The 27,581-nt window shown below is 41.8% G+C and overlaps 1 protein-coding gene across 1 annotated transcript in view; it reads left to right on the top strand.

Annotated features, from left to right (window-relative positions):
* SPECC1 (sperm antigen with calponin homology and coiled-coil domains 1) overlaps positions 1 to 27,581 on the top strand; it is a 140,702-nt gene that overhangs the window by 73,515 nt on the left and 39,606 nt on the right. The window contains exon 8 of the mRNA XM_075594178.1: positions 3,287 to 3,389. Coding sequence (XP_075450293.1) covers positions 3,287 to 3,389 — 103 coding nt within the window. The remainder of the gene's footprint in view (positions 1 to 3,286; positions 3,390 to 27,581) is intronic.

Below are 27,581 nucleotides of genomic sequence, written 5' to 3'. Positions count from 1 at the left end.
ATACAAGAAAAATATCATTTGAATACTTTATTTTTGACAAATAAAGACCAACCTATATTCCAGGACTGTCTGCTTTATCAAAAACAATTGTAAATAACCACTGTAAAAAGTAGGTACTATTGTCCGGACTAAACAACAGAAGAAGGTAGCGCTAATAAAATGACCTGGTAATGGCCAGCAGCCTGGGATATAACTCTGACACCCAAGGTCAGATATGGAAGGGAAGGAATATGATATAACATATTCCTTCCCTACTATTGTCCGAGAGTTATGGTTGGGTGCCCTCGGTCTAGTCTTCTATCGCAGTTCTCCGGTGACTTCATGGGATTATAAAGCAAAGAATAAACCCTATTTTGAATGGAGGCCACAATGGAAACCTGAGTCATCTAATTTATTATATGAAAAAAAAGCAATGGCCAGTAAAGAGAGAGAGCACCGTATTAGTATTTATCAGTACAAACAAAGACAGAAATATAACGAAAATTGTTTGTAAGCATTAACACTTGTCAAAATGGATATAGCATTTTTAAGGAAGTTGGTATCTCTAATATTTGTGTATTAAGAAACAAAGTTTTCAGTTAAGAAATGTATCGCATTATACTATTGACTAGTTGACATGGGCTAAATCCCTAGTAACGTGTTATTGTACATTATTTTCCGATCTTGGCTTGAATGCCATGTGTTTATTATGGTGTGATAATTCATGATTAATAATGGTTTTTTTCACATTAACACTTGGCCGAAAATACAATGCATTGGAGGTGCTTTTGGCACTTAATGGGTTTCTAAAGAATTTACAGAAGGAAGTTCTTGTGAATTCCTACATTTTTTTATATACCTGTTGATAGAAACTGCAGAGTATGACATGTTTTCTGACATTGGGCTGTACACAGAATTGTCAGGCACAATGAGCTCTTTTCTCAAGCACAGGACAATAAAGTGACATCAGGTTTGTGCCTGGTATCAATTTGGGTTCTCACACTTATAGCATAGCACCACCAGGGCCAGCCATAGTGCTTTTATGGCTATAATTAGACAATGTTTTGCTTAGAAAATGTCCTATATATTATTAGAGATCCTAATTCGTGATGTCTTCTAACTCCCACTTACACACGTCAACAGCCATACTAGGTGGAAGGAATGCCCAGTTTGTTGCCATTGTATACTGGAGGGCAATGGGAAGGTTAATGTACAAAATCAATATGACCGATCTGGCAAAAGCGAATTCACAGTGGTAACTTGATAGTATTTTCATATTTTTATTGTTCATTTGAAGAGTTCTGGAGATATTGCGCCTTTGAGTAGTAATAAAGGATCTCAGTGTAATGTGTACATCATGTTATGCCTCTCTAGTTCCTTCTATTTACATTAGCACATTGATCCTGTGAACATGGACTACAAGGTGACACTGTGTGCTCATTGGTATGTCATTTCCCAGAATCCTTGGCTGCAGTGGAAGCATTATACCCTACCCCCTGTTACTCATGCTTTGGCAATACTAAAAAAAAAAAAATTCTGTCTTGCCAATAAAGCTTATTTGATTTGATTTTTATGCTAAGAGATCATTTGGAAAAGCAGGGTTGCAGACCTGTCTGAGACATGCGAGAATGTGCTCACAAGTGGTATTTTTATTTGCTGTACACAGTGATTCTCAAATCTCTCCTCCTCTCCTCTGGCCTTTAGCCAAATTAGGTTATTAGGTCAAGTGACACTATCCTACTCGTGTGGAAGTTAGGAGCACTTGCCCGTATGAATGTACCTTCCTTTTTTGGGGTGTCGCCAAACTCTTTGAGGAAATTCTTAGATGGGCTGAAAGCGATTGCCGTGATTCTGCCAACTTTGAGCTATTATCGTGAGCTGCATCGTGGCTGTGCACGGACATACATATTATCATTTTATATTGCAACAGGTTTGCTTTTATTGTGGAACGGTGGGGACTTTTTATTTAAAACTACTGTCCATTTGATTAATAGTGGCTCATTTATTCTCCCGTAATTCGGTGATAATTACACGTTGGCCTCATCCTAATTAAGGATGTCTCTTGAAAGTCAAAGGACCTGTGGGAATTGGCACATATTTTATCCATAAAGTTTATTTTTTTTCCCCCTCGTGTCATCTTTATTTTTCCTTTCTCATTTTGCAACCAACACCTGAAATGAGAGTGCAGGGGTGGCCAACTCCAGTCCCCAAGGGCCACCAACAGGTCAGGTTTTCAGGATATCCCTGCTTCAGCACAGGTGGCTCAATCAGTGGCTCAGTCGAAGATATCACTAATACGTGACAGGTGGCCCTTCGGGACTAAAGTCGGCCCCTCTTGAGATAATGGCTTTGTGAAAAGATAATTTTACCTGTGTCCCCTTATAATTAAATCATTTGGTGTCTCATTCAGGCTAATATCTAATCAACATACAGGACACCTGCAAGCTCATATTGAACCCCCAAAATAACCACAACATATATATAAGCATATAAGTGTCACAGAGGAGCGCTACTGAGCATGGCAATATATATTTAAAACCAGAGACAGAACATGAAACACAGACAGAGCTCAGTGCACTGAGCTCTGTCTGTGTTTCATGTTCTGTCTCTGGTTTTAAATAATATCTAATCATGCCTAGCCACGAAAATGTTTCTTGTTTTGTATGTGCTAAAGAGGTTAATATTATTTACATTTAATAGGACATTGCAAAGTCATTCAATGTGTTGCAAACACCTCAGGCAGGAAAGGGGTTAAAAGTGGATTGTAATTGAGCAAGATATGACTTAATTGTAAAATACTACACATTAATAATACATATTAATTAGCTTTTTATTATTTAATAAATGGAAAAAGAAATAGAAGAAAAAAAAATGGTGGAAATTCTAAAACGGAAGAACATGATACAGCATAAATATTTATTTATAGTATGTATGGGTTGATAGACAATTATATTCTAACATGATGCCTGGGCGAGATATGGTTGTTTATGTAAATCTGATAAAGATGTTTTAAATTGGACTCTTTAACTCCTCACTAACACTACCCCATAGCATTAAGATATAGCCCACATAGAGATAACCTGGTAATATGTAATAAACATTTTATGCTGTTTTCTAGAAATTCTTTGGCATCTATGACATTAACCCTTTCATGCCGAAGAGGCACTTTTTGCACAGAATCTGGCATTTCCCAAAATACTTCAGCGAGTACAAGATGAAGGACATCGAAATCCTTGCTGGTTGAACCCAGTCTTTTTTTTCTTTTTTTTAAAAGTCAATAACGATGTATTCTCTGTCTTTCCTCCAGTGTGGAAAGGAAGGATCCCTTAGCTGCCTTAGCCAGAGAATACGGAGGCTCCAAAAGAAACGCTCTACTGAAATGGTGTCAGAAGAAGACTGAGGGGTATTCGGTGAGTGAACACTTCTAACTTGGAAACCTACTTTGGGGCAATGAGTACATAATGGATGAATGAACACGTTCATTACTACAAAAGTGCACTATAACACATCACAGTGCCTCCCTCACACCCCCCCCCCTCTCCCCAGCACCTTCCTCCCTCACCCACCCCACACCTTCCTCCCTTCCTCGCCCACTCCACACCTTTCTCCCTCCCTCGCCCACCCCACACCTTTCTCCCTCCCTCGCCCACCCCACACCTTTCTCCCTCCCTAGCCCACTCCACACCTTTCTCCCTCCCTCGCCCACCCCACACCTTCCTCCCTCGCCCACCCCACACCTTCCTCCCTCGCCCACCCCACACCTTCCTCCCTCACCCACCCCACACCTCCCTCCCCATTGGCTTAACCTGTGGTTACTGATTTTTTTTTTTATGGTTTTACCATGACACTAAAGTGATCCAATCTGGGGAAAAAAAAACATTATGGTTACAGAAAGTTCATACTTTTCATCTCAAAACTAAAAGATGTTAACGGAGCAGATTCACAAAATGCAATGGCTATCGATCATTAACTGCCTCTCAAATTAATGGCTGTTAATAATCCATAACGGCTTTCACATTTTAGTTAATTGACTCCTTGATGTTTTGCTTGGACTAGTTAATAGAGAGCTGTCACAAGTCATGATTTTAATACCAGTTGTGAAAGTAGATTTGTATTCTTATGGGTACTTGTGCAGGCAGTTAAAACACTAGAGATGGGGACTGGAGTGTCTCGGGGCCATTAACAACTTTCCTGGGGCCTAGGACTGGCGTTTCCACCGGGGTCCGCTGCCTCCTCCCCCTGGTGAGAAGCAGAAGTTGGGCCTGATCTCTGGCTGGGCTCAACTTCCTGTTCCTCCCGAGCCCCCTGCAGCCACCAGGCGGGCGGGGACAGGCTGTAACGGGCAGGCTGTAATGGTTCAACTGAACACTTTAATATGAGGAGGAGGTTAAATGTCAGCAAAGGAAATCTACTACATGATATGTATAGGTTGCATAAGTATTCCGCCTCTTAAGGCAATACTTGGTAGAAGCATTTTTTGCAACAAATACTACTATGAGTCTTTTTGGACTGGTCTCTACAAGATTTGCACAGTAGGATAGTGACATTTTTGCCCAATCTTCATGGAAAATGTATCTAGTTCTGATACGTTTGTTGGGGATCGTCGATGGACTGCAATCTTCACGTCTCGCCATAAATGTTCGATTGGATTCAAGTCAGGACTTTAATAACTGGGCCACTCGAATATTAATACACTCATTGTTCAACCACTCCAGTGTTCTTCTTATCCCAACCCTTTTGCTGGAAAAGAGAGAGAATATATAGAATATATAAGAGTGAAGTATATAAAGTTTTATCAACTTATCTTTTTCATATAAGCCCTTTATTACCCAAGTGACCAGCTAGTCATGGCCAATCCATGGCTAGCTGGCCACAAAGTAGGTTAATATTACACTAGACTTTCTTACCCCACCCCCCCTTGCCTACAGCCTATATAGCATTTTGACTATAAGGTATGACTTAAATCAGCGGAGCGCAATCTTTTTTCCCTGCACCCCTGCCGACTGTTCCCCTCTCTCCGTACCTCCCCCCCCCCCTTACTTCGGCGTATGCGTCATGACGTCACGCTGTGCCGCCGGCGAGGAGAGGGGGAGAAAACTCGGGAGCGCACACCGCAAAGACAGTGAGCATTTACATGCTAAAGATACCAATATATGTACAGAATCTTTGTACTTAATGTGAGTACATCTCTTACCACTTTTTGACATAAATCCAGTGAATTGCAATCTGCACTATTGGGCCGTTTTGTGTCTTCTGTTTTTCCATATACCCTGTTGGGAGCTGAATATCTGGAACAGTCCCCTTATGTGAAAGCAGAGTGGTGCCATTACACATCTGAAAGGAAGAACTACTATCTACATACCTCCTGGTTGTACTTTACTATTATCAACACTTTTGTACTGTATAAGTAATTCACTTCTATATATACAAGTTGTTTGTAATCACCTATTGATTTTAAGATTACATATTGCATTAGTGCTTTTTCACGTTTTTCACTCACATGAGGTGTACACAAGTGGATCGCTCCCTTCCAACTCCAAACCAGAATTGCATTTGTGGGAAATCTTAGCACATTTCCCTGGTAAGGTTGAGAAGCATCCATTTGTGTAACATTTCATATATAAATTTTTTATTTTTTTATTTTATTATTATTATTTTTAAATACACTGTTGAAAATTAGGGTATTGTGGCGCCTATGCAAATCATTTAAGTATACAATGATGTGTTGTACAGCTGCAGCGGCCGTTATTCAAACACTTCACGCGTTGTGTACATCGAAATACCGATGTCATGATGCGGGATGTCTTCCAACCGTACCGCCATAAAACGGTGTGGTGCAGAAAATGGCATTTTAGAGTTCTGTTTTTTAAACACCGTAAAGTAGCACAGTAGCACAGTAGCACAGTACTGTACACATTGCAATTCATTCATTTCATTGCACCCAAAGAAACAGAATCCATGAAATTCAACAAAGCAATCGCGATAAGCGCGGGTGCCTGGGGCGATTGGCCGCGTTCATGCTGCGTGGAGTACAGCAGGGCACACGAAATCGATGCCGTGATTTGTTTGAATAACGGCCGGTACAGCTGTAGTTACATTGGAAGACAAAGCGGCATACTGAGTTGTAGAGGGTGTCTAGTTTCCTAAGGTGAGTTTGGGGTGCTGAACCAGTTGCCAGTTGGCATTAGCATCTGTTGTGTGATGCGCTTTCTGACCAGCTGGCTTAGGGAGGATTTGTTCCTATAAAGTACACCTAGTTTGGCATAGGTTTTGAATGTCAGGTTATCAATGTGCAACTCAAATGTTAAATGAGTCGACCCATATGCCCAGATATTTAACACTAGTGACAGGGGCTACTAGGATGGTATTAGAGTTGGTTCTGATCTGTAGCTCCGTCATTGGTATCTTTAGAAATTTAGCCTTGGTTCCAAATACCATTGTTACAGTCTTGTCAGTGTTTAAAAACATTTTTGAGGGGGAAATCTGGGTTTTCAAGTGTCGAAAAATCAGATTGTAGTACGTGTCCAAGGTCAGAGAGGGTAGGGCTGTGTGCATATAAGTTTGTGTCATCCACATACATTTGCATTGAAACTCCCTTACAAGCTGTAGGTATGTAATTGATGAAGACTGAAAAGAGTGGGGCCACAGAACAGAGCCTTGCAGGAAACTGGAGGTGATATCCACGGGCTTTGCGTTAGAGCTTGATATAGACACATGTTGGGATCTACCTGATATGTAGGAGTGAAACCAGTTTAAAGCATGTTCCCCTATTCCGGAGCACTGAAGTTTGTTTAGTAAGATAACATGATCAACAGTATCAAAAGCCTTTGCAAAATCTAACAATATTGCACCAGTGAGTTGTCCCAGTTCCATTCCACACTGGAGCTCACTGCAAACTTTTAGGAGGGTAGTTACTGTGGAGTGTTTAGGGCGAAAGCCAGATTGGAGTTAGCTATGGAAATTTGTCTTGGTATAGTAATTGCTTAAATAGAAGTGGACACATTTTTTCCATGACTTTGGATAGTATTGCGAGAAGCGAGATTGACCTGTAGGTTGAAACAATATTTTGGCACCACTTTTGAAGATTGTGACAACTCTGGCAGTTTTCCAGGTCTTGGGGATACGGCCTGCAGACAAAATAGATATTATTAGGGAAGCAAGTGGTATGGTAATGGCTGGGCCACAGAGTTGTAGTAACTTTGATTTCAGTAGTTCAGGTCCACATTGGCTGCGTAGTTTTAATTTGAGGAGAGCTTGTGTAATCTCCTCTTCAGATACTGGGACAAATTGAGCAGTGTTGTGAGAGGGTGGGGTACAGGTGTTTTCCCAGATTGAGCTTCATGTTTGTAGTTCGGGTTGCGTTTTACTAATAGGGAATTAGCACACCCCACAAAGTATGTGTGCATGCAGTCCGCAGGCAACTGTAGTTATTAAGATCCTTGATAGTGCGAGTTAATTTGTAGCTTTTCCACAAGGCATCCCTGAAATGTTAAAGCGCAATAAGGTTGGTTGTAACCCATGGAAAGTGGGTCCCTGTACTCTTATTCTGCGTAGCAGAGCATGGGTATCACATAGTTTTAAGAACTCTGTCTGGATATAATCAAGCGCAGAATCGGGGCATATATCAAGTCAATTCTGGGCAGTTCGTAAGATCAGCAAGAAACTGTTGTGGGTTAAAGTTTCTAAATGTTATAGTGAGTAGAACTTTAGGGCTTGATTTGGGGGGGTCTGATTTTCCTTACACAATACACTATTGCATGGTCACTGTTATCAGGGGATTGGATTCTGTTGGGACTAGAGGATACAATCCAGGGTACTTTCCTGTTATCCGGAGCCATATTCCTGTTATCAGGAAAGTAACCATATTAAATCTACCACCCCCTCCACTCAACTCCCCGTAATGCCCTCCAACCAGTAAAATGCCCGTCCCCACCTCCTCAAACCCTCCTAATACAGATAACTGCCCCTCCCTCCTAATACAGAGAGATAACGGCCCCTCCCCACCTCCTCATACACAGAGATAACTGCCATCCTAACACCAGTAACTGCCCCTCCCTGCCACCTCTTAATACACAGTGAGGACTGCCCCTTAACCCAGTAACTGCCCCTCCCCACCTTCTCCTAATACACGGTGGCGCAACAAACAACACCGAGGAACAGCACGTCATCATTTAGAGTCATATTTGGCCGAATTCATTTGGAGGCAGCACGTGGGAGAAGAGGACGTCTTCGAGTCGCTGTTGAAAGCAATTAAAGGTTTTTGGCCTCCAAAAATGCTTTGTTTTCAATAATAAATAAGTTGTTGCTTTGTTTTTAATGAAATAATAAATACGTTTTTAATTAAATAAGTTGTTTTGAATATGGCTCCGGATAACAGGAAATGGCTCCGGATAACAGGAAAGTTCCCAATCCAGTCTAGCAAGGAACACTCCTGTTATGGGGAGCAAGTCCACGCCAAAGTCGTTTTAGTGCTTTAGTGAATAGGCTAACGCAGCTCTATGATACTGTAGAAATTCTTAGGTTCTATGTAAGATCGTATTGGGGTGCACTGGCAATAAAGATAAATTATCCTTATAGTTTGTGACTTTACTATTATATAAGTGAATCGTCTAATAATAATAATCTTATAAGAATCTTTGCTCTACTCTGTTTTTTGTTTTTTTTCTTGGTTTTATTTTTAGAAAGGAGAAAACTAAAAAAAAAAAAAATGAAATACAAACAAATATTTGAAAGTGATTCAGCATTGCAAGTCGCACACACCCTTTAGTAATACATGGGGTTAATTTGGATTAAGCTTTGTGAGCATTTTTGTTCATAAGAGTTATGGCGAGTTAGAAGGGAAGATATTTTGCTTTCGTGGGAAATTATCTATTTAATCAAGAATTATTTGCATACTTAGATTTGTATGATAAATATTTGCCTTGGCTTCGAGTCACTTAATATAACATCAGTAGATCAAAATATCTTGACACTCCTCTCAAGTAGTCCAGCTGAGCTACAGTAGGTGTGTCAACATGTTTAGTACAACTGAAAGAGCAGACGGGTCATATCTAAATACAGAAATGTCCAGTCTACAGTATACTTCCACAATCTGTATCCCTCCCCTATAGATCATGTTTAATTGGGGCAATCCCTCAAAGTGTAGATTGAATGATGTAGCGCTCCTGTTGAATCCACTCCCACCACTGAATCAATCAGATTTTTTATTGTATTCATTAAAAATCAACAGGCATGTAGACCAAGACAAAATGGCCGAGCACGGTTTGCGCTATACACAGCGCTTCGTCAGTGGAAATTCCACGTTCCTTTAAGAGACTAATCTATTTAAATGATGTCAAGGGAAAGAAAAACTGCAACAGATATAGATGCATGTTTTAATACTGTTCACATGTATTTCTTGCATTTGTCCTTCCTATAGGCCTTCTACAAATTCTTCCCTGGCAGAGGTGGAGCAAAATTGATGTAAAAGTTACTCAATTTGCATCATTTATGGAGCAGAGCTCCTGTCTGCTACAGTAGATCTGATACTTATGGCCCTAAAGCTTTAGCCACGCATACCAGTATTTATTTCACCTACGCATCCCCGTGTCACCTACTGGTATGTACTATGACAAATCTCCAATAACACAGCTGTTATCGGAGGATTCAGCTAAGAGCACTTATATAAACCTTGCGACCCTACTGACAGACAGCCTGTGATAAACTGGTGAGATGCTTCCTAGCTTATTGTAGGTATCGCCATACATGTAAAAAAAACATTGGAATATAATGAAGACTGATTCCTCGTTTTGCTCATGAAGAGGCTGCTATCCATATATTTAGCTGGTAAGGAAAGCCCTTTTCCCCCCCTTTCTACTGATACCATATTCAGTAATGATATCATTAGCAGGCAGCGGAGAGATGCAAATCCACCAATCTTTGTTGACTCTTGGGAGAGGCCATCTGTCAAGTGGCCAGAAGCTCATTGAATTAAATTGTTTGCTGCTGCTATATTGTACACTTGGAGTACAAAAAAGCTCATGAGGCATTTGGCACGCCAGTGTACGGACTGTACGGACTGTACATTAGGGGACATGACGTGGTTTCCATGATTCCAGCTCCATGTTCCTAATCATGTCACTTTCATTATAGGTCAAGTAGCAAAGGAGGTGAAGTTTTCAGCTCATTTGTATCCCGGCTCCAATTACCACTATTCATTAGAAAGACTGTTTCGGAGTTCATAACGTCTGCATATCACTGCTCAGAATACAGTTCCTTTTAGCAACATTATGTCGTTGCAATAAAAAACCCACGCCCTATGCTTAAAACCCCTTATATACTATTTTTATTTTTACTCTAACATCTGTTTTATAGCTTTTTAAAATGAGCTCAAAAAGCTGAACTACAAACGGGACAACCCCAAATCTCACTGGATAGGCAAAACACTCTGTTTTTGCTAGGGTTCAGTTTAAGGTTCTTGTTATATACAATATTATTGAATGCAGCAGCAATTAAAAAGTTGGATTGTTAAATTACCAGTTCAATTTAATGGGCCAAATTTTTTTTTAAACAACCTATTAATGTAAATAAGTCCCTGAAAAAGATTCAATCACCCTTAAAATAATTGTATTAATTTTGCACGATACAAATAACATGCATCACTTGGGAACAGAGGATTCAAGCATATCTACAACTATTAATGACTTCATAATTACTATTACTATGACTTCTATAATTAGACCAGGGTAATGCAGTTGATGTTGTCTACTTAGATTTTGCAAAGGCTTTTGATACGGTTCCACACTAGAGGTTGGTGTACAAAATAAAGCAAGTTGGACTCAGTAAAAGTATATGCACCTGGATTGAAAACTGGTTGTAGGACAGAAAACAGAGGGTTGTCATAAATGGAACTTGTTCAGGTTGGGCTAAGTTCGTGAGTGGGGTACCTCAGGGATCGGTGCTGGGACCCCTGCTTTTTAACTTGTTTATTAATGACCTTGAGGTTGGCATCGAGAGCAAAGTCTCCATCTTTGCTGATGACACTAAATTGTGTAAGGTAATAGAATCAGAGCAGGATGTAATTTCTCTTCAGAGGAGCTTTGAGAGACTGGAAACTTGGGCAGGTAAATGGCAGATGAGGTTTAATACATGTAGCCCCCTTTCCCTATGCCTAAAGGAAATACACGGGCGACTACGCGTGATGCTGTACCTGTATGCTCACAGGAGGCATAAGCCTCCGCTTCTAAGAGCCTGGGGTGAGCTCTATCTCTGCTCGGGCAGCGCCTACACCTATGAGGGAGCCCAGCGTTGGCGGGATAACCCCTCACAGGAACCAATACAACAGAGGTAAACAACACACAACTCAATATATATAACTGAGCTTTACTATACACAATATATAACACACACACTACTAGGCCGCAACAATATAAGGCCGTGACCTCAAACACTGACTGGTGTCCCCAAAGTACTGAGGGTGCGGTGGCACCAATAATCCCTGGTGTCCGTTCCAGCAATCCCACCCAAATGTGAGGTAGCGCTGCCCCCTGTGAATGACTATAGTGATGGATAAACCTACAATAAGCGCTCCACCTATTAACAGACAAGTAGTGTACTAATTACCTCTACATGGAAGTGATATTAAAAAAAAAGTGCACAAAGAATTATATATGTGACTAGTGAAAAGAAAATCACCAACGATGAATAAAAAGTTAAAGTGGTATAAATCCCAAACAAACAAGTGAATTATGGGATGGCAGCCTTAGGACAATATACCAAGTCTATCCAACGACTTATAAAAATGGTAGAAACAACAAGAGAACATAAAGTCCTTGGCGCAATAAATCATACAGTAAGTATACCAGGCCTTGATGGAAAAAGTCCTTGACGACAATATTAATTTGATGTCAGTCTTTTTTACTTGCAAACGCTGGTCTCACATTGGCTCCTGTAAACTCCAAAGCAGTAACAAAACAAAAAAAGTGAACCCCTATCGGTCTAGCTATACTACATACATCCTTCAGATGTATTGGATAGAAGGAGTGGATATAGGATTGATGGATGCACCCCATGTTTAAGTTGCAGTTACTTTAAAGCAAACAGGACGTTTGGGATGTTTGTGTATAATGAGTTCTGCATCCCAGGCTGCTTGAGAAGAGCGGAAAAGAGTCAAGCTTTCCTGACCGCCGGTCTCATGTCACATCCCAGGGGAAGGCCATTAGGTTACAGACGTGTATCACAGCAGGTAACGCTTCTTCTCCGCTATCTTGGTAAAACAGAGAGAGACAAATCCCCTTCCCCGGTATGTGCCGGGAAAATTGTTCCTTCCCTCCTCCTCCTCCTCCTCCTCCAACCGCGCAGTCAGGGGCTTTAAAGCAATAGGACTACTTAAGAGAATGAGGGAATGGTGACAATCCAAGACTTCTGCATTGACAAATCGTAAAAGATTAGGGTCATACTGGTTCCTTATATCATGTGAACAAAAAAAAACGGAAGAATAAAAGGAAATATTAGTTTTCAATAGCTTTCTTTAGATATACCTGAAGAAACCAGGCTTGTATACTATAAATGATATCGTGGCCCAATAAAAGGTGTGTATCGTTAAACTTTTCTTTACCTGCTTTGATGGATCCTGAACCTGCCGCCCCCTTTGACCATTTGAAAAATAATTACTAAAAATGTTAAATATGTGCAGTAGCTTTCCAAGTAATTCCTAAAGCGTAACTCGTACCAGTACAACAAAATGTAGCATGGAAGACACCATACTGTAGATACTGTTTTTACAAAGGCATCATAAATCACAGAATAATGTATCAATCAGCACAATGTTGTGGGGAGGGGTGAGAGACAAGATAATGTAACATGCAAAATATAACCTGCTTTGCACAGACTGATATCAAACGTAAAGCAGTCCCAGCCCACATGAACTTATTGAGCCATTTTCTGAAAACCCATGGGAAGATTTTACAATACATTCTTAGATCAGGTTGACAAAGTAATGAGGGGAAATTATTTCTAAAAATAGAATGTTTTTTTGGACGGAGGGAATGGGATTTAAGGTCTTATTCCTGAAGCTCCGTAGTGGCCGATCGCAGAAAACTGCTATTCAAGTTATTGTCAGTTTTTCGGCCCATTCACAGTACTGTTGGCCTCTTCAGAGCTTCATGCATAAGGTCCTTAATGTGTAAAACAGCTGTCCATACTGCAGTATAATCCATTGTGGACTTCTAACAATTGATCTGTATCTGTACTGTCCCTCGCGGTGTTAAATAGATTGCATCTTTTAGCCCTTTAATGCTGGGATTTGCTAAGCCCTCAAAAAGGGTATCTGAGCTCGATCCGCTTTAACGGATAATTGACTTGAACGGGAGTTAATTCATGATCAGGCTCCGTTACCTCTAATCTGAATTTATTTGATCTCCTTCTTAGGGCCTTATTCTTAGTACACCGAAGCAGCCATTCAGGCTGGAATCCATTGAAATCTTTGGGGATTTTTAGATGAAAACTACCCAAATGGTCACTTGGGCATATTTAGAATTCCCACTAAGTTTGTGGTTTGGTTTGTGCGTGGTCTGTATAAATCGGTGTTAAAATTGAGGTATGGTGTGACTATGAAGAGGAATATAAGGCCTCGTCCACAGTGATTGTGTCTGCGCTCGCGGCGCAAACAAGAGATGGCCCTCTATGGGGCTGCCCATAGTCCGCGCTAGCGCGGTGCACAGTCAAGCACGATGGCGCAACCGCATTTCCAAGATACAAGAATTTTGTATTTTGGCGCGATGGCCACACCACGGTAGCAGTTCAGTCAATAAGGTCGAACCAGCCACGTGACGCCATGGGCGCGCCCCTGCCACACCTCCCCTTTGTGAGCAATGTGAAGTACACATTGTGAAGATCGCTCTGGCGAAGGGCGCGCACCGCCATGCGCCCACTGAGGCCTCAGCCTAAGTGATGCAGACATTTTTCTATATGATAGCATGAGTCTATTTATATTAGGTGCAAATATATGCGTACCCAGTGACTCGCTCATTTGTTATACATCGTATACTGTATAGATATATGTAACGGGTATACTGTATGTATGCACAATGTTGCATATTTGCAATGAGTGGTGCATTTATTTACATGAGGTCAGTGTGGATAAATCAAAATCCCATAGTTTATACAAAAGACTCATTTTTATTTGACTTGTTTCTGAGTTTCTTCTAGTTGTGGATTAACACCGTAATGGTGTTAATCCACAATTTTAGCTATGAAGTAAAAGTTACGTTTTCGATGTATATTTATTTATTGCGAGTGAGTGCAGTAAATGAAAGAGGCTTAGTGAAGACTCTCTATCGTCTCTCTCCCGTTTCTCGCTCGTCTCTTTCTCGTTCTCCCCCACCCCCAGCTGACTACCTATATAGAATGTTCAGAGCTGAGTTCCATAGTGGCTTTTTTTTTACTTTTCCATTGGTTGAAACTTGACGTTCAGAATCATCATCTTTCTAGAGCAGCTCTGGGCTGCTAAGTATGAGTTAGTATATTCTTCCATCTCAATTACAACTTGCACTGTCACTCCTGTACCAACACAGAAAACGCTGGAAAGAACAGGAATTAAATTGAGAGCTTAGGGAAAAATTAGGTTTGTACAGTTACAAAGAATTAGTTAAATAAGCAATGATTAAAGCTTCATCAATGGACACCTGAGCCCACATGAAAGAGCCTGAATCTACAGGGATTACAGTATGATTAGTGAGGCCTCTGGCTGCAGAGTTTGTGGCCCTTGTACGAACAGTCTCCAAGCAGGTTTTGCTTGCTAGCGATTTATAAGGAAACAGAGCGGACATTTCGTGTCCTGTTAAATTGCCTTAGGCTGGGCTTCTATCGGACATGTTATAGATTATAAGAAGTGTCACCGTGGATCTGCCTACGATTTACTGAGAACAGTAAATGCGCACTTCTCATGCAGAAGAAATATAACGTTATGGGCAAGTCAGGTCTCTGCCAACAAGTGTGTGTTTACTTAACAGCACACTATAGTGCTTTACTGTATATCACCTTTTTGGAGTTGTTAACCACAGGCAAGGGTACCGTGCAGCATAATGGGAGTCAATGGATAGAAAATTATCCTTTGGTGCATTGTACAGTACTTGAAAAATAAACAGATACATTCTGCTTGGTGCCATGTGTGAAGCTTGTTAATTATGTTTGTTCAATTATTTCATATTCATTATTGGCCTCGGAGCATTGGGTATGTTTACACAATCTTAGACTTAGAATAAATGTTGATGCTACGAAAAGTGGACAGAAATAATAATAACAATAGAATGTTCTTGTATAGCGCTGCTAGTTTTACGTAGCGCTTTACAGAGACATTTTGCAGACACAGTCCCTGCCCCATGGAGCTTACAATCTATGTTTTTGGTGCCTGAGGCACAGGGAGATAAGGTGACTTGCCCAAGGTCGCAAGAAGCCGACAGTATGTGTCGTAAAGCCCAAACCATGGTAAGGGCTTGGTCCCGCTGCGTCCGGTGGTGCGTGCGGCCGCGTGCGCCACCAGCCCCTTACCTGCAATCCATTGGTCCCCGCTGCCTCCTCCCTCCGTGGCTCACTACGTGCTGTGACGCGTCAGCCGGCCAGCGCTACCAGAAGAAGGTGTTCTGGAGCGTTGACGCGCCACGTGGTGCGCGTATTAGCCAATGAGGAGGTGAGCAGGGAAGGAGCTCGTAGGGAGGCGGCCTGTTTTTTTTTGTTTTTTTGCCGGCTTTTTGACTCTCCTCATAGACTGCAGTGTAAGCAGATGCACAGGGGAACCCCTGGCAATGGGGAGAGGAGGAGGAAGGGAGGCTTCGGGGAGCAGGGAGGAGGAGGGGAGCGGGACACATGTATTTACACTGTCCTCACACTCATTTACATGCAGGGCCTGGGGGACGGGGCCCGCTTCAGGGCAAACTGAGGGAGGAGAGGGTGGGGTGGTGGACGGGACGGGACTTTACAGCACCCGATTAAACTGGAGATATGTCACTCCAGCACACGGACACACGTAATGGCCGCGCCCCCCCTCATAATGGCCCCGCCCACCCAACCCGTTTGGTCACGCCCCCCCCCACCCCCCCGCTCCGAAAAAAGTTTCCTGCAGATCGCGGTGCAGTGAGTTGCACGCACCGCCGGCAAGCAAGACAGCCGTGCGGACGCGTGCAATGGGGCCTTAGCCTAAGAGAATGTACAAAGCTCTCCTGGGCCCCAATTAAATGTGTCGAGAAGCCACTCGCAATTTGTTAGCCTCCATTCAACTTGCAATCAATGTGGGATCATTTCTCGTAGTATTCAGTAAGGCAGTTGGATTCCATATACTTCTAGCATTGTCTTGATGCATAGACCCTGTAGTGCAGGGAACTATTTTATTCATTTATTTTAATATATATATATCTATATATATCTTTCTGGGATCTAATCTCAAGGAGCCACTCACAGAGACAGTGACTAAATGCATTGAATTTATTCTGACCCATAACTACTTCACATTTGGAAATGACACATACCTTCAGACAACCGGGACCGCTATGGGTACTCTGATGGCGCCACAGTATGCCAATCTGTTCTGCGCAAAACTGGAAAGTGACTTTCTGTCCACCTGTCACTTGAAACCCCTTACATACCTTCGCTACATCGATGACATCCTCCTGATTTGGACCTCTGGCGAACAGGACCTCCTACAGTTCTATGACAACTTCAATACTTTCCACCCGACCATCAACCTCAAACTCACCCATTCCCCGGATGAAGTACATTTCCTAGACACCACCATTACTATAAAGAACAACCAACTACAGACCTTTGTATACCGCAAACCTACAGACAGAGCCAGCTATTTGAGGGACACCAGCTTCCACCCGACACACACCAAACATGCAACCATCTACAGTCAAGCCATACGATACAACCGGATATGCTCCGACACAGCAGACAGAGACCAGCGGGTTAAAGCCTTGAGATCAGACTTTATAAACCGTGGATATAACCACAGAATTGTAGACCAGCAAATTCACAAAGCCACCAGAATACCAAGAAGTGATCTCCTTGAATACAAACAGAAGGAGACAAGCGACAGGGTACCTTTGGTGGTCACATATAACCCACACCTAGGAGCCCTACGCAAGATCGCCAGGAAACTACAACCCATCCTCCAGGAAGATACAAGACTGCAACAGGTCTTCCCTGAAGCACCCTTATTATCATACAGACAACCCCATAATCTCAAGAATATTATGGTGAGGAGTAAAGTATTCAGCAGTACAACTGAATGCGGGACAAAACCATGCCAGGACCCAAGATGCAAAACCTGCGCAATGCTCTACACAGCGGACACAATACAAATACCACACAGGAATCGGGAATACAAAATCAGAGGAAGGTTCACCTGTTCTTCCAGCAATGTCCTGTACCTCATCATGTGCATGAAATGCCCAGGGGGCTGCTACTACATAGGTGAGACAGGGCAGGGGCTAAACAAGAGAATGAACCTGCATCGCCACAGCATCACACGCGGTACAAGAGACAGTCCTGTTGGCGAACATTTCTCTGACTCTGGCCATAAGATGAACGATCTGAGGGTTGCCATACTCAAAGGTAATCTTAAAACCCCGAAAGAGAGACGGTTGCATGAATTCAAATTTATGCAACTGTTCGGGACACTTAGCAGTGGCCTAAACAGAGATCGAAATTTTATGAGTCATTACTGACACTAGTGAATTCTCGTCCCATGAGCGCTAAAGGCCATGTCTGTACATACTGTGCTATATGTATGCACACACAGCTGTCTCTCACACATACTAATACTCCTTGTTTTTCCATCCCTATACACCAATAGGGACCACTAAGTATCCACACACACTTTTAGTTGTGCTACAAACTCTCACATTTCCACACCCACCCACACCATTTATATCCACTCCCACTCCACACACACCTTGTGTAAAGCACTGTATATACTGTGGGCTCTCCATTCATTTTTATTCACACTGATACACATACTCACTCTTTCTTCACTTGCTTTCAGTAACCTTTTGACACCTCTAGCCATAAAACACATCCACACCGGGGGATGGAACAGCACAGATAACATTCCAAGAGACACTGTTTTTAAGTATACATTTTGCTTCATTCATTGTAACATCGCCGGAAGAAGAGATCAGTGTATCTCGAAAGCTCGCACAAATAAAAGCATTTCGTTAGCCACAGAACGGTATCATCTATTTATTTTTTGATTATTGAAGCTCGGCTAACACGGTACTGATACCCCTACATGTATCTATATATATATATATATATATATATATATATATATATATATATATCATTCTTTTTAGTAGAACTTGCATGAATTGAGTTATCTCTCATTTTGAAGTATGTCCTGGGTACAGAATGGCGTGATGAGATTAGATATTACAGAAGTAGCCATGTGTTTCAATTATGAAAACACAGAATTTTTGAGAGATCTGAAACTAGTGGCAGTTTTTCGATTCAGGTAAATTGTTCCAGAAGTGAGGTGTCTGGTAAAAGAAGTAAGAGTGATCTGTTTCTTTATTGGACCTTGGAAACATACACAGGCTTCTGGAAGCTGATCTCATGTGGCAAGTGCTATGTACAGTAGGGGTGAAAAGCCTGCTTGAATAATTAGACAACTTGTCCAGTAAGTATTTGAAAGTTAGACTGAAAAAATGTACTTTGCATCTGGACCGGGATATCCATCCTAGACCTGTAATCATATTACAGTGATGGGTATTGTAGTTGTATAATGAGACAAAATGGCATATTGAGTTGTATAGAATATCAGGTGAATTTTGGGTGCTGTACCATACACCATGTGTGCGCAAACTGCGGGGCGCAAGATTTTCTGAGGGGGGTGGGAGGGGGCCGCGGTGCTTACAGAGGCCCGGCACTCTTCCCCACAACATTTAAATTAAATGCTGGGGGAGTGCGCGAGGCCTCTGTAACTCCCTCTTATCTTGTCTCCGGTGGCTTTTGGCGGTCGCATGGGTAACGCGGGGTCACATGGGTAACGCGGGGTCACAAATGATGCCGCGGGGTCACGTGGCGTCGCGACATCTGAAAAGGTAAAGAGGGGGGCGCGAGCATGGGGGAGAACAGGCAGGGTGCAGACGAAAAAGTTTGCGCACCACTGCCGTACAATATGTCCTCATAGTCAATAATTGGCATTAGCATCTGTTGTGTTAGTTGTAATTTTAAAGGGATCATGTGTTCTGTTGTTGTGCTGGGTAACACGTACTCATAGAAACTTTCAATGGCTATGCAATTGTAGGCAACGTCATCCTCGTAATCCCAAGTGGTAGCACTTATGACACCATTGATGTCATTGAACATTCTTGTTTCAGATAAGGCACAATTATGTAGCAATGCATGTTTACCTAGTGTTTACAGCAGATGTCAGAGATGAGGAATGAGCAATGTGCGTGAAAAGGCTCAAACAAAGAACAATAAAGTTACTTATTTAAGTATGAAGTAGGGTTACTCAAATGGCATAGCATGTCTGAACCACTTTGGACCCACCTGAAGTCTTCTTTGCCAGGGTCCCAAATAAAGGCTCTGGGAGACACTTTCTCATCTTTCTCTCTCTGCTCCACAGTTCAGAGCTGGACTGAAGGGAGTATACAAATCATATGCCCTATTGTCTGGGAGCCTTTCCATTTAAGCCAACAGTAAATAAACTTTGTGAAAAATAGCTTACTGGTTCTTACTAGATCTGAATAAACAAGCTTGAGCGTTTAGTTTCTGCCTTGATCACGTATACTGTACTGTACTCTGTGCAATCTTAAGTAAGCAAATCGCTTTATCTCCCTGCACATTACCAGGTAGTACAGTAGGTGAAAATAGGAGACCGCTATATTAAGTCCTGTGAGATCATGCTAGGAGTTCAGCTACTGTGACCTTTTTTTATGTTTCATATCATCTTTCCTTAAAGACATAAATGTTTCAATATATCTACCTAGGAGGAATTTCTCAGGAGTTAGAGTAAAGTTCTGACATTTGTCATAAGAACTGCCCCGAAGATCATATTGAACCATTGAAAGAGCTTAGGGAGCAGTTACCATTGGCAGGGGGGAGCAGCTGTGGAATGTACGGACTGTGCTCATTCACTCTCAGACTCACAACGAATAACCCTGAATAGGACAAACTTCCCTCTTTGTTTTGTCAGAAGAGGAAAGGAATGCGGATTAAAATAGTGCAGGGCCAAAACGGAAATTATTCTCATGTTATTCAATTCCTCGCTCCGTTTCTTTGCTTCGTGGTCACAAAATCCTACATTTAAAATCTGTGACCCCTCTTTCTAAGCCACTGCTTTTTCCCCTTTTCATAGACCTGATACACCTAACCTTCCTGCAGTATGTGTTGATTCATCTACTTTATACTTTTACATATTTGACTTATTACTAATAAGACACAATTGCAATAAATATTGGGGACAGGGATGCTAGAAATGGAGAGGTTCAGCTCTGTGGGGGACATTAAAGTAAAGGGGACTGTTCCTTCCTGCCACAATGTCAATACATTTATTAAACATACCATATTATAGGGCCAGGAACCCAAGCAATGAGAAATGACCTTTTATAGCAGGGGTAGCCAACTCCAGTCCTCAAGGGCTACCAACAGGTCAGGTTTCCAAAACATCCCTGCTTCAGCACAGGTGGCTCAATCAGTGACTCAAGACTGCACCACCTGTGCTGAAGCAGAACAGTTCTTCATTGTTTTCAGAATGTTGCACTGCATTGTGATGATATGACTACGTGTAGAAGACGTGGATTTCCTGTTATTACAGACAGCGATGTTGCACGTTCTTCTCATCCTAAAATAACATTCGATGAGGATATTCCTAGCACTAGTTTATTTGCCCAAGATCATAAATCTCATCTCGTTATTATAACCTCAGATTTTGCGTCCGATTAATCCCGGTTATTTCCGGTGTGCATATAAAGCTGCTTTGTTCATACTTCTGAGCTCTGAGCACTTGAATGTAAACACATGCAAAAATGTGGTAATAGAGAAGAACATGATCCCCCAAAAAACAATTACCCATATAATAATTAATACCTGCAGAGCTCTCTCCATAAAGCTACCTATTTGTAAGCAAAAATCAAACCCTCCTGTACCCTTGACCCCAATACTCTGTCCACGTGTTCTTGTTGCCGGTGATCCACTACTTTCCTCCCTTTTCCCACCCCTCTGGTTTGAAGCACATTCTAGGCTAACACACTGCATACTTATTACTTTATTTTGCTAGGGAAAAAAAAAACATATTAAACCTAGTTGATTACAGATTAAATTGAATAAAAGTTATCCCAGATCCACAAAAGGGTGCTAAGCTGAATGTGAGTACAGGCATGCTAACGCTTTTGTTGATCTGGGCCATAGAATTTTAACTTGACTTTGCTGTTCAAGAGGGGGCCTTCCTGAAACTGCACATGGTGTATCTGGCACAATGCTTCAGGACAATTCACTGCTAAGCTGGGTGTCCAGACCCTCTATATCCATTCTCCTTTGCGTCTTCTCTGACAATACGCTTTTAAGGAAGCACCCTACAGTCCACTGTGCTGAATCACTACTGTTTCCTCCTGATTCAAGTGCTACAAAAGAAAAGATAGAGAGCAGGGGTGGGAGGATAGAGAGGAGGGGAGGAATGAGGAGAGAGGTGGGGCGGAGGAAAGAGCGGAGGAGAGAGGGGGGAGGGCGAAGGAGAGAGGGGGGAGGGTGAAGGAGAGAGGGGGGAGGGCGAAGGAGAGAGGGGGGAGGGCGAAGGAGAGAGGGGGGAGGGCGAAGGAGAGAGGGGGGAGGGCGAAGGAGAGAGGGGGGAGGGCGAAGGAGAGAGGGGGGAGGGCGAAGGAGAGAGGGGGGAGGGTGAAGGAGAGAGGGGGGAGGGTGAAGAAGGGAGGGGGAGGGTGAAGGAGAGTGGGGGGAGGGTGAAGGAGAGTGGGGGGAGGGCGAAGGAGAGAGGGGGGAGGGCGAAGGAGAGAGGGGGAGAGCGAAGGAGAGAGGGGGAGAGCGAAGGAGAGGATAGAGGGGAGAGGATAGAGGGGAGAGGGTAGAGGGGGGAGGGTAGAGGGGAGAGGATAGAGTGGGGAGGGGGAGGATAGAGTGGGGAGGGGGAGGATAGATTGGGGGCGGGATAGTGGAGAGGGAGATGATGATGATGATGATGAGTGTGGAAATGACCGTTATCTCTTATTTTCCATTGCAGAGCAATGCATTCTCCACTATTACCTATTAAAACAAATACTGCATTGAGAAAAATATTTTTAGTTCATCAGGTCTACACGCTTTTATGCAGCATTAATCTTTGCCAGGGGTGTGGCGGCACCAGAGTGCCACCACAGCTCTGACACTTCCAGGTCATGAACAATTGCATGGCATGACCAGGCCCGGATACCGGAAGTGGCCTCTCGGGTGGACCGATCACCCCTTAGTAACAAGCAAGTACCGATATCGTACCTGGTACATCATCATAACCTCTGGCGTACAATGGCCCATGTCGTACCTGGTACATCATCATAACCTCTGGCGTACAAGTACCCATATCATATCCTGGTACATCATCATAACCTCTGGCGTACAAGTACCCATATCATATCCTGGTACATCATCATAACCTCTGGCGTACAATGGCCCATGTCGTACCTGGTACATCATCATAACCTCTGGTGTACAATGGCCCATGTCGTACCCGCAGCGTCATTGGAGAAATGTAAAGGGTAAATTAGATGGATGTTTAAATAGATGCACATTCGTAATGTTTTACTTTAATTTTAACATAAGGTCACATGCCAACAGCACTTCTAAACATTAAATAAGGTTTGATGTGACTTTGTACATCTGTTGAGGCTTCCAAACATGCAGCAGCAGCAGCAGCACTGTGAAATGTCACTTATTTCCGATTTGGTCCCTTAGTGTCTGAGTCAAGGGTAAGAAACTTGTTTTCCAAGTTTCAAAATATCTAGGTTCTTATCCAGATGTTGTTTATGCCACCTGGGAAACGGCCGTGTAATTGATGCATCAAATTGGAAGGAAGATGATGGTAAGAGACCTTTAAATGAATGCTGGTATTCTATGCCCAGCTACTCTTTCCCCGAGTATTCCTTTTGCTTCATATAACAGTAGCCTGGTAAAATTGGATCAAACCGTCCTGATTTAATTACACAGATTCAGTGGTACTGTACCTCAGGATGTTTGATTCATTATGTTGATTGATGTAGCTGATTCTTAATAGATTAGGCATCTGTGACATGGTGTTCTGTCATCCACCGCGGCCAAATTATTATTCTGCTACTGGAGCGGCTGCTTCCAGCACTAGAGCAAAGCAACGTATGCTAAATGCGATGCTTCACTGAGCCATTGGGAAAGATTAATGAGAACATTCGCCTCTCAGGTGACAAGTAAATTAATAATTAGCATGGATCCTGCTTCCTGTAAAATAGCAGCGAAACTCGAGCAATACAGCCCTGTCGTTTTAAGTCTAAATTGATTTTCCGCCCCCTCCAAGAGGTGTAGACCCTCCTACAACCAAACAGAATCACAGGCAGGGACATCTATAAGGGGTTCAGTTTGGGTAATTAATGTGTTTCTAAAAGAAATCATGAATTAAGTAGAAATAGCCGTGTTAGTCCAGTTGCAAAGTAACGGAGTACTTCAGCATTAGGTGATATCTTTTTATTTCGATTTAACAATTGATATAACACAAACTTCCTCCGGTCAACCAATCCAGTCACTTACGCCACACCTGTGAGCTCGTGACTTATATATGTGACAAGGGTTAATACACACGGGGAGCTAGCTGACTCGCCTTTCACGTATGCAAGGTACTTCAAATTGGTAATACTGTATATACCCTCAATCCGTCACAATATATCTTAACTCCACTGCCACCCTCAAAGGGGTTACTGAAATGTACTTTACAGAGCCTTTGGTCTCCATTTACTATGAAAAGTATGCAGTTAACAGACACATCTGTTGTAGCAAAATGTGTCTGAATATGTAGATTACTCTCTACAAAGCATGCAACAGTTCAATCAGAGCCCAAAGTAATTACATATTAAAGTTTAGATTTTATATACAAGAAGTACACTGCTTAGGTTACAGAAAAAGATTATTATACGACGGGACAGTATAAACTACAGACGGTTTCTTAAAATAAAAGGATCAAACAAACAGACTCTATCTTACGTTATCGTATAATATTAATTAGATCTTTTCCTACAGGGTTTTGAGTGGAAATTGAGATTTCATGTGTTCCAGCATGGACACTTCATTATCTAAAATCTACAGTAATTCATAATCCCAGATGCAGAATTTATATTCTAAAACCTTGTTCATTGAAACACATTGAAACATACCTTCTGGGTGTGTCCTTCACCCACCCCTTTTCAGTATTCGTATCACTAGACCTGAGGAAGAGAGAGAACTCTCAAAAGCTTGTCTTTTATAATATCAATTATTAGTCCAAATAAAAAAAGTATCACCTAATACACAAGTACAAATTTGATTCTGCACTTGTAGAAATCAGTCACCTAGAAGTACTTTAAAAATATTTGTAAAGTTACTGTAAGCATAGTTACGTGAAACATTGCAATGTTTGACTTGTTCTAACGGCAGACTTTTGTGCAATGTCATGTTATGGTGCTGATTTGGTCCTTTAAAGATGAGGGCTAATGGAGAAAGAAACACTGACAAAGGAAGTGATGTTTGCCTTAAGGGTGGTTACATTTGCCTATGGAAGCCAATTACATTGGTACATTGTGTACAAAATGTTTATTTTGTGAGCTAAGTACTGGTAAAATTAGGGAGCTTTTACATTTTATCTCCATTTAATACTATAATTGGGTACATAGCTTCCTCTTTTGGTTTATTACAACTGTATTTAAGGTTATTCTTAAATCCAGAAATGTACTTAAGCAAGAACACTGCAGGCGTTACAGGTGTCCATGGGATTACCTCTTAGCAGAAATTCTTCGTTGTATTATCATTTGACTTGGTTATCCAACCTAACATTTACTGAATTACGAGGAAATGCTATTTTCACTCTGCTTATGTTGTTATTCAATTGAATGGTCGATATCAAAAGTGCCACACCCGTGTGTAAACCCACTAGTCAGGGCTTTTTGTGCTATAAATCACATATACTGTAAATTAAAATAACTTCCAAAGTAAATGGTTGTCTAGTAGTTGGGTTTCTAAGGTCTTTCTTTCTCTTTCTTTTTCTTTCTCTCTCTCTCTCTTTCTCTCTCTCTCTTTCTTTCTCTCTCTTTCTTTCTCTCTCTCTCTCTGTCGTTCTCTCTTTCTCTCTTTCTCTCTCTTTCTCTCTCTCTTTTTCTCTCTTTCTTTTTCTGACTTCTTCGCTCCTGAATCAGTGAATTCTTGGGAATATATCGGCAGAAATTAAAATTGAGTTGATTGAGGAGGCAATCGGAACAACTCTGGTTTAGCAATGACTGGCAACAAGACACACAAACTTTGATTTGCAATTAGTCAGACCCATATTAGTTGTTTAACTTAAGATTGCGCTGGAGCTCCTAATACAGTACTACTCTTCAGACACTGGAATACATTGAAATACACATGCACAGTCAGGAAGGGGTACCCAGGCTGGGTTTCTATTATGGTGTCCTGATAATAAGAACGTTGCACATCCCACAGAGTATTAATTGATTTGTTTAACAATGGCTGTGTGATTTAGACAAAATAGCATCAGCCGTTTTGCTACATTTAATTGCTAGAGGGATTAAATGTATATATTATTGATTACCATCCAGAATTTTACAGGATTTTATTTATTTATTTTTAATTAAAAAAACATTCAGCGTATTATTGTAATTTTGTTAGTCTTGTCTGCCTTGGGAACAATATGCTGTATGTTTTTGTAAAAAAAAGTAGAGCCAGTTAATTTGAATCTATTCAATAAGATCAGATGTAACCTGGAATTTAGCATAGCTTGAACTTGATGGACGCGTGTCATGACATGTCTCTTTTCAACCTCATCTGCTATGTAACCTGGAAAGTTTGACCCCACAGACTTTGATTCTGTGTAATAGAGCGTGAATATTACAATAATTTAAGGAACTTGGACTGGAAGTACTCAAGTGTAAGATCCAGGCCAGGTATTAAATTGATTCTATACCAAAGGCCGTTGGGTTGATGATAAAGTCATTTCTGTAGATTAGACCCGCGCGTCATTTGACGTCACATTACCATGGCAACCGTAACGTCACATGACCCCGCAACGTAATTTGTTGCCATGGTCATGCGTCCTGAGGCCAGCTGAACGTCGGAAAGTAGAGGTTGCAAGGGCTTCACACGGTCCACCAGGCATTTAATTTAAATGCCTTGGGGAAGAGCGCGGGACCTCTGCAACCGTCCGTGCCCCAACCTCCCCCCTCCCCCTTGAAAAATCTCCCGCCCCCTCTGGGGGGGCATGCCCCCCAGTTTGCGCACCGCTGCACTATTGCATGATCACTGTAAATGTCAGCAAAGATCTCAGATGATTGGATTCTGCTGGGTCAGGAGGATAAGATCCACTCTAGCAATGAGTGGTTGCAACATTTTAGATTTTGTGTCCCGATTTTGTTGTTTTTAGAGTCAAGCCAATTAAGGTTGAAGTAACCAAAAACAGCTCACGGTTTCCATTCAAAGAAAAAACATTGCAGATATAGTTAGTCACTTCAGATGGAGATTGTAGTGGGGACTTAAGAGATGGTAGATGTCCGCAATAAAAATAGGCTTAATGAAACCAGGCTAATTTTACCAATTCCATTTTCAAATGAGGAGGAACTATAAGGGATAGTTAGCAACACACAACTCACAGAATATTTAACATACAATAACATTCGTCCTCCTCTAAAAATTGAATATCGCTGAATGGAAAGAAATGCATTGCTTTTTGGGACTCAGCCATGATTCAGTACAAATTATAGCTTTAGGCTTCTACAAAAATTCTTGCTTAATCTACGAATCAAGCTACGAATATTTTTATGGAAGACAGATCGCCATTTTGGAAATTTAAGGGGGCATTTACTGTGGTATGAAAATTTGAAGAAAAAAAAAATATAGAAGGGCCTACGTTTTATTACATATCACCTGCCAATGATAGTAAACATATGAATAGAAATTTCAATCATTGTTTGTGGTGTGTTTACCATGTCAGCTTGATTTAGTGGTGCTAGGTGGACTTGTTTTTCTAGAAGACGTCACCAACATTCAGTAGATGGCACAACACATTTCAGTAAGGCATGGTGTATAATTACGTAGTGTGTGCTCCTGGAGTGCGTGAGATGTAAGTAAGGAACCAAAGTGCAGTCCTTAACATTGTTAGTGAGGCAGATAACACTAGACAATAACTATGCTCCTTGTTTCAGTACATTTATCAAACAAGTGTTGGGTAGATGGTTTCCTGGGTTATGAACACATCATTTTAAGTAGTTTCTGGGCTATGGAAATTTAAATGCAGAGGGGTCTTTCCATCCGTTGTCAAGCAGTGATATCCTCTTCCAATTCTTTTACCAAACTCCTGAAAAACTCGATATACACTGAGGAATGGGCAAATGCTGTCTCTGCCTCTTAAACAAGGAGATTGAAGAGTA

The sequence above is a fragment of the Ascaphus truei genome, chromosome 3, assembly GCF_040206685.1.
Source record: "Ascaphus truei isolate aAscTru1 chromosome 3, aAscTru1.hap1, whole genome shotgun sequence".
Taxonomy (NCBI): Eukaryota; Metazoa; Chordata; class Amphibia; order Anura; family Ascaphidae; genus Ascaphus; species Ascaphus truei.
The sequence above is the reverse complement of the archived record's forward strand: the minus strand, read 5'-3'. Positions and strand labels throughout refer to the sequence as shown.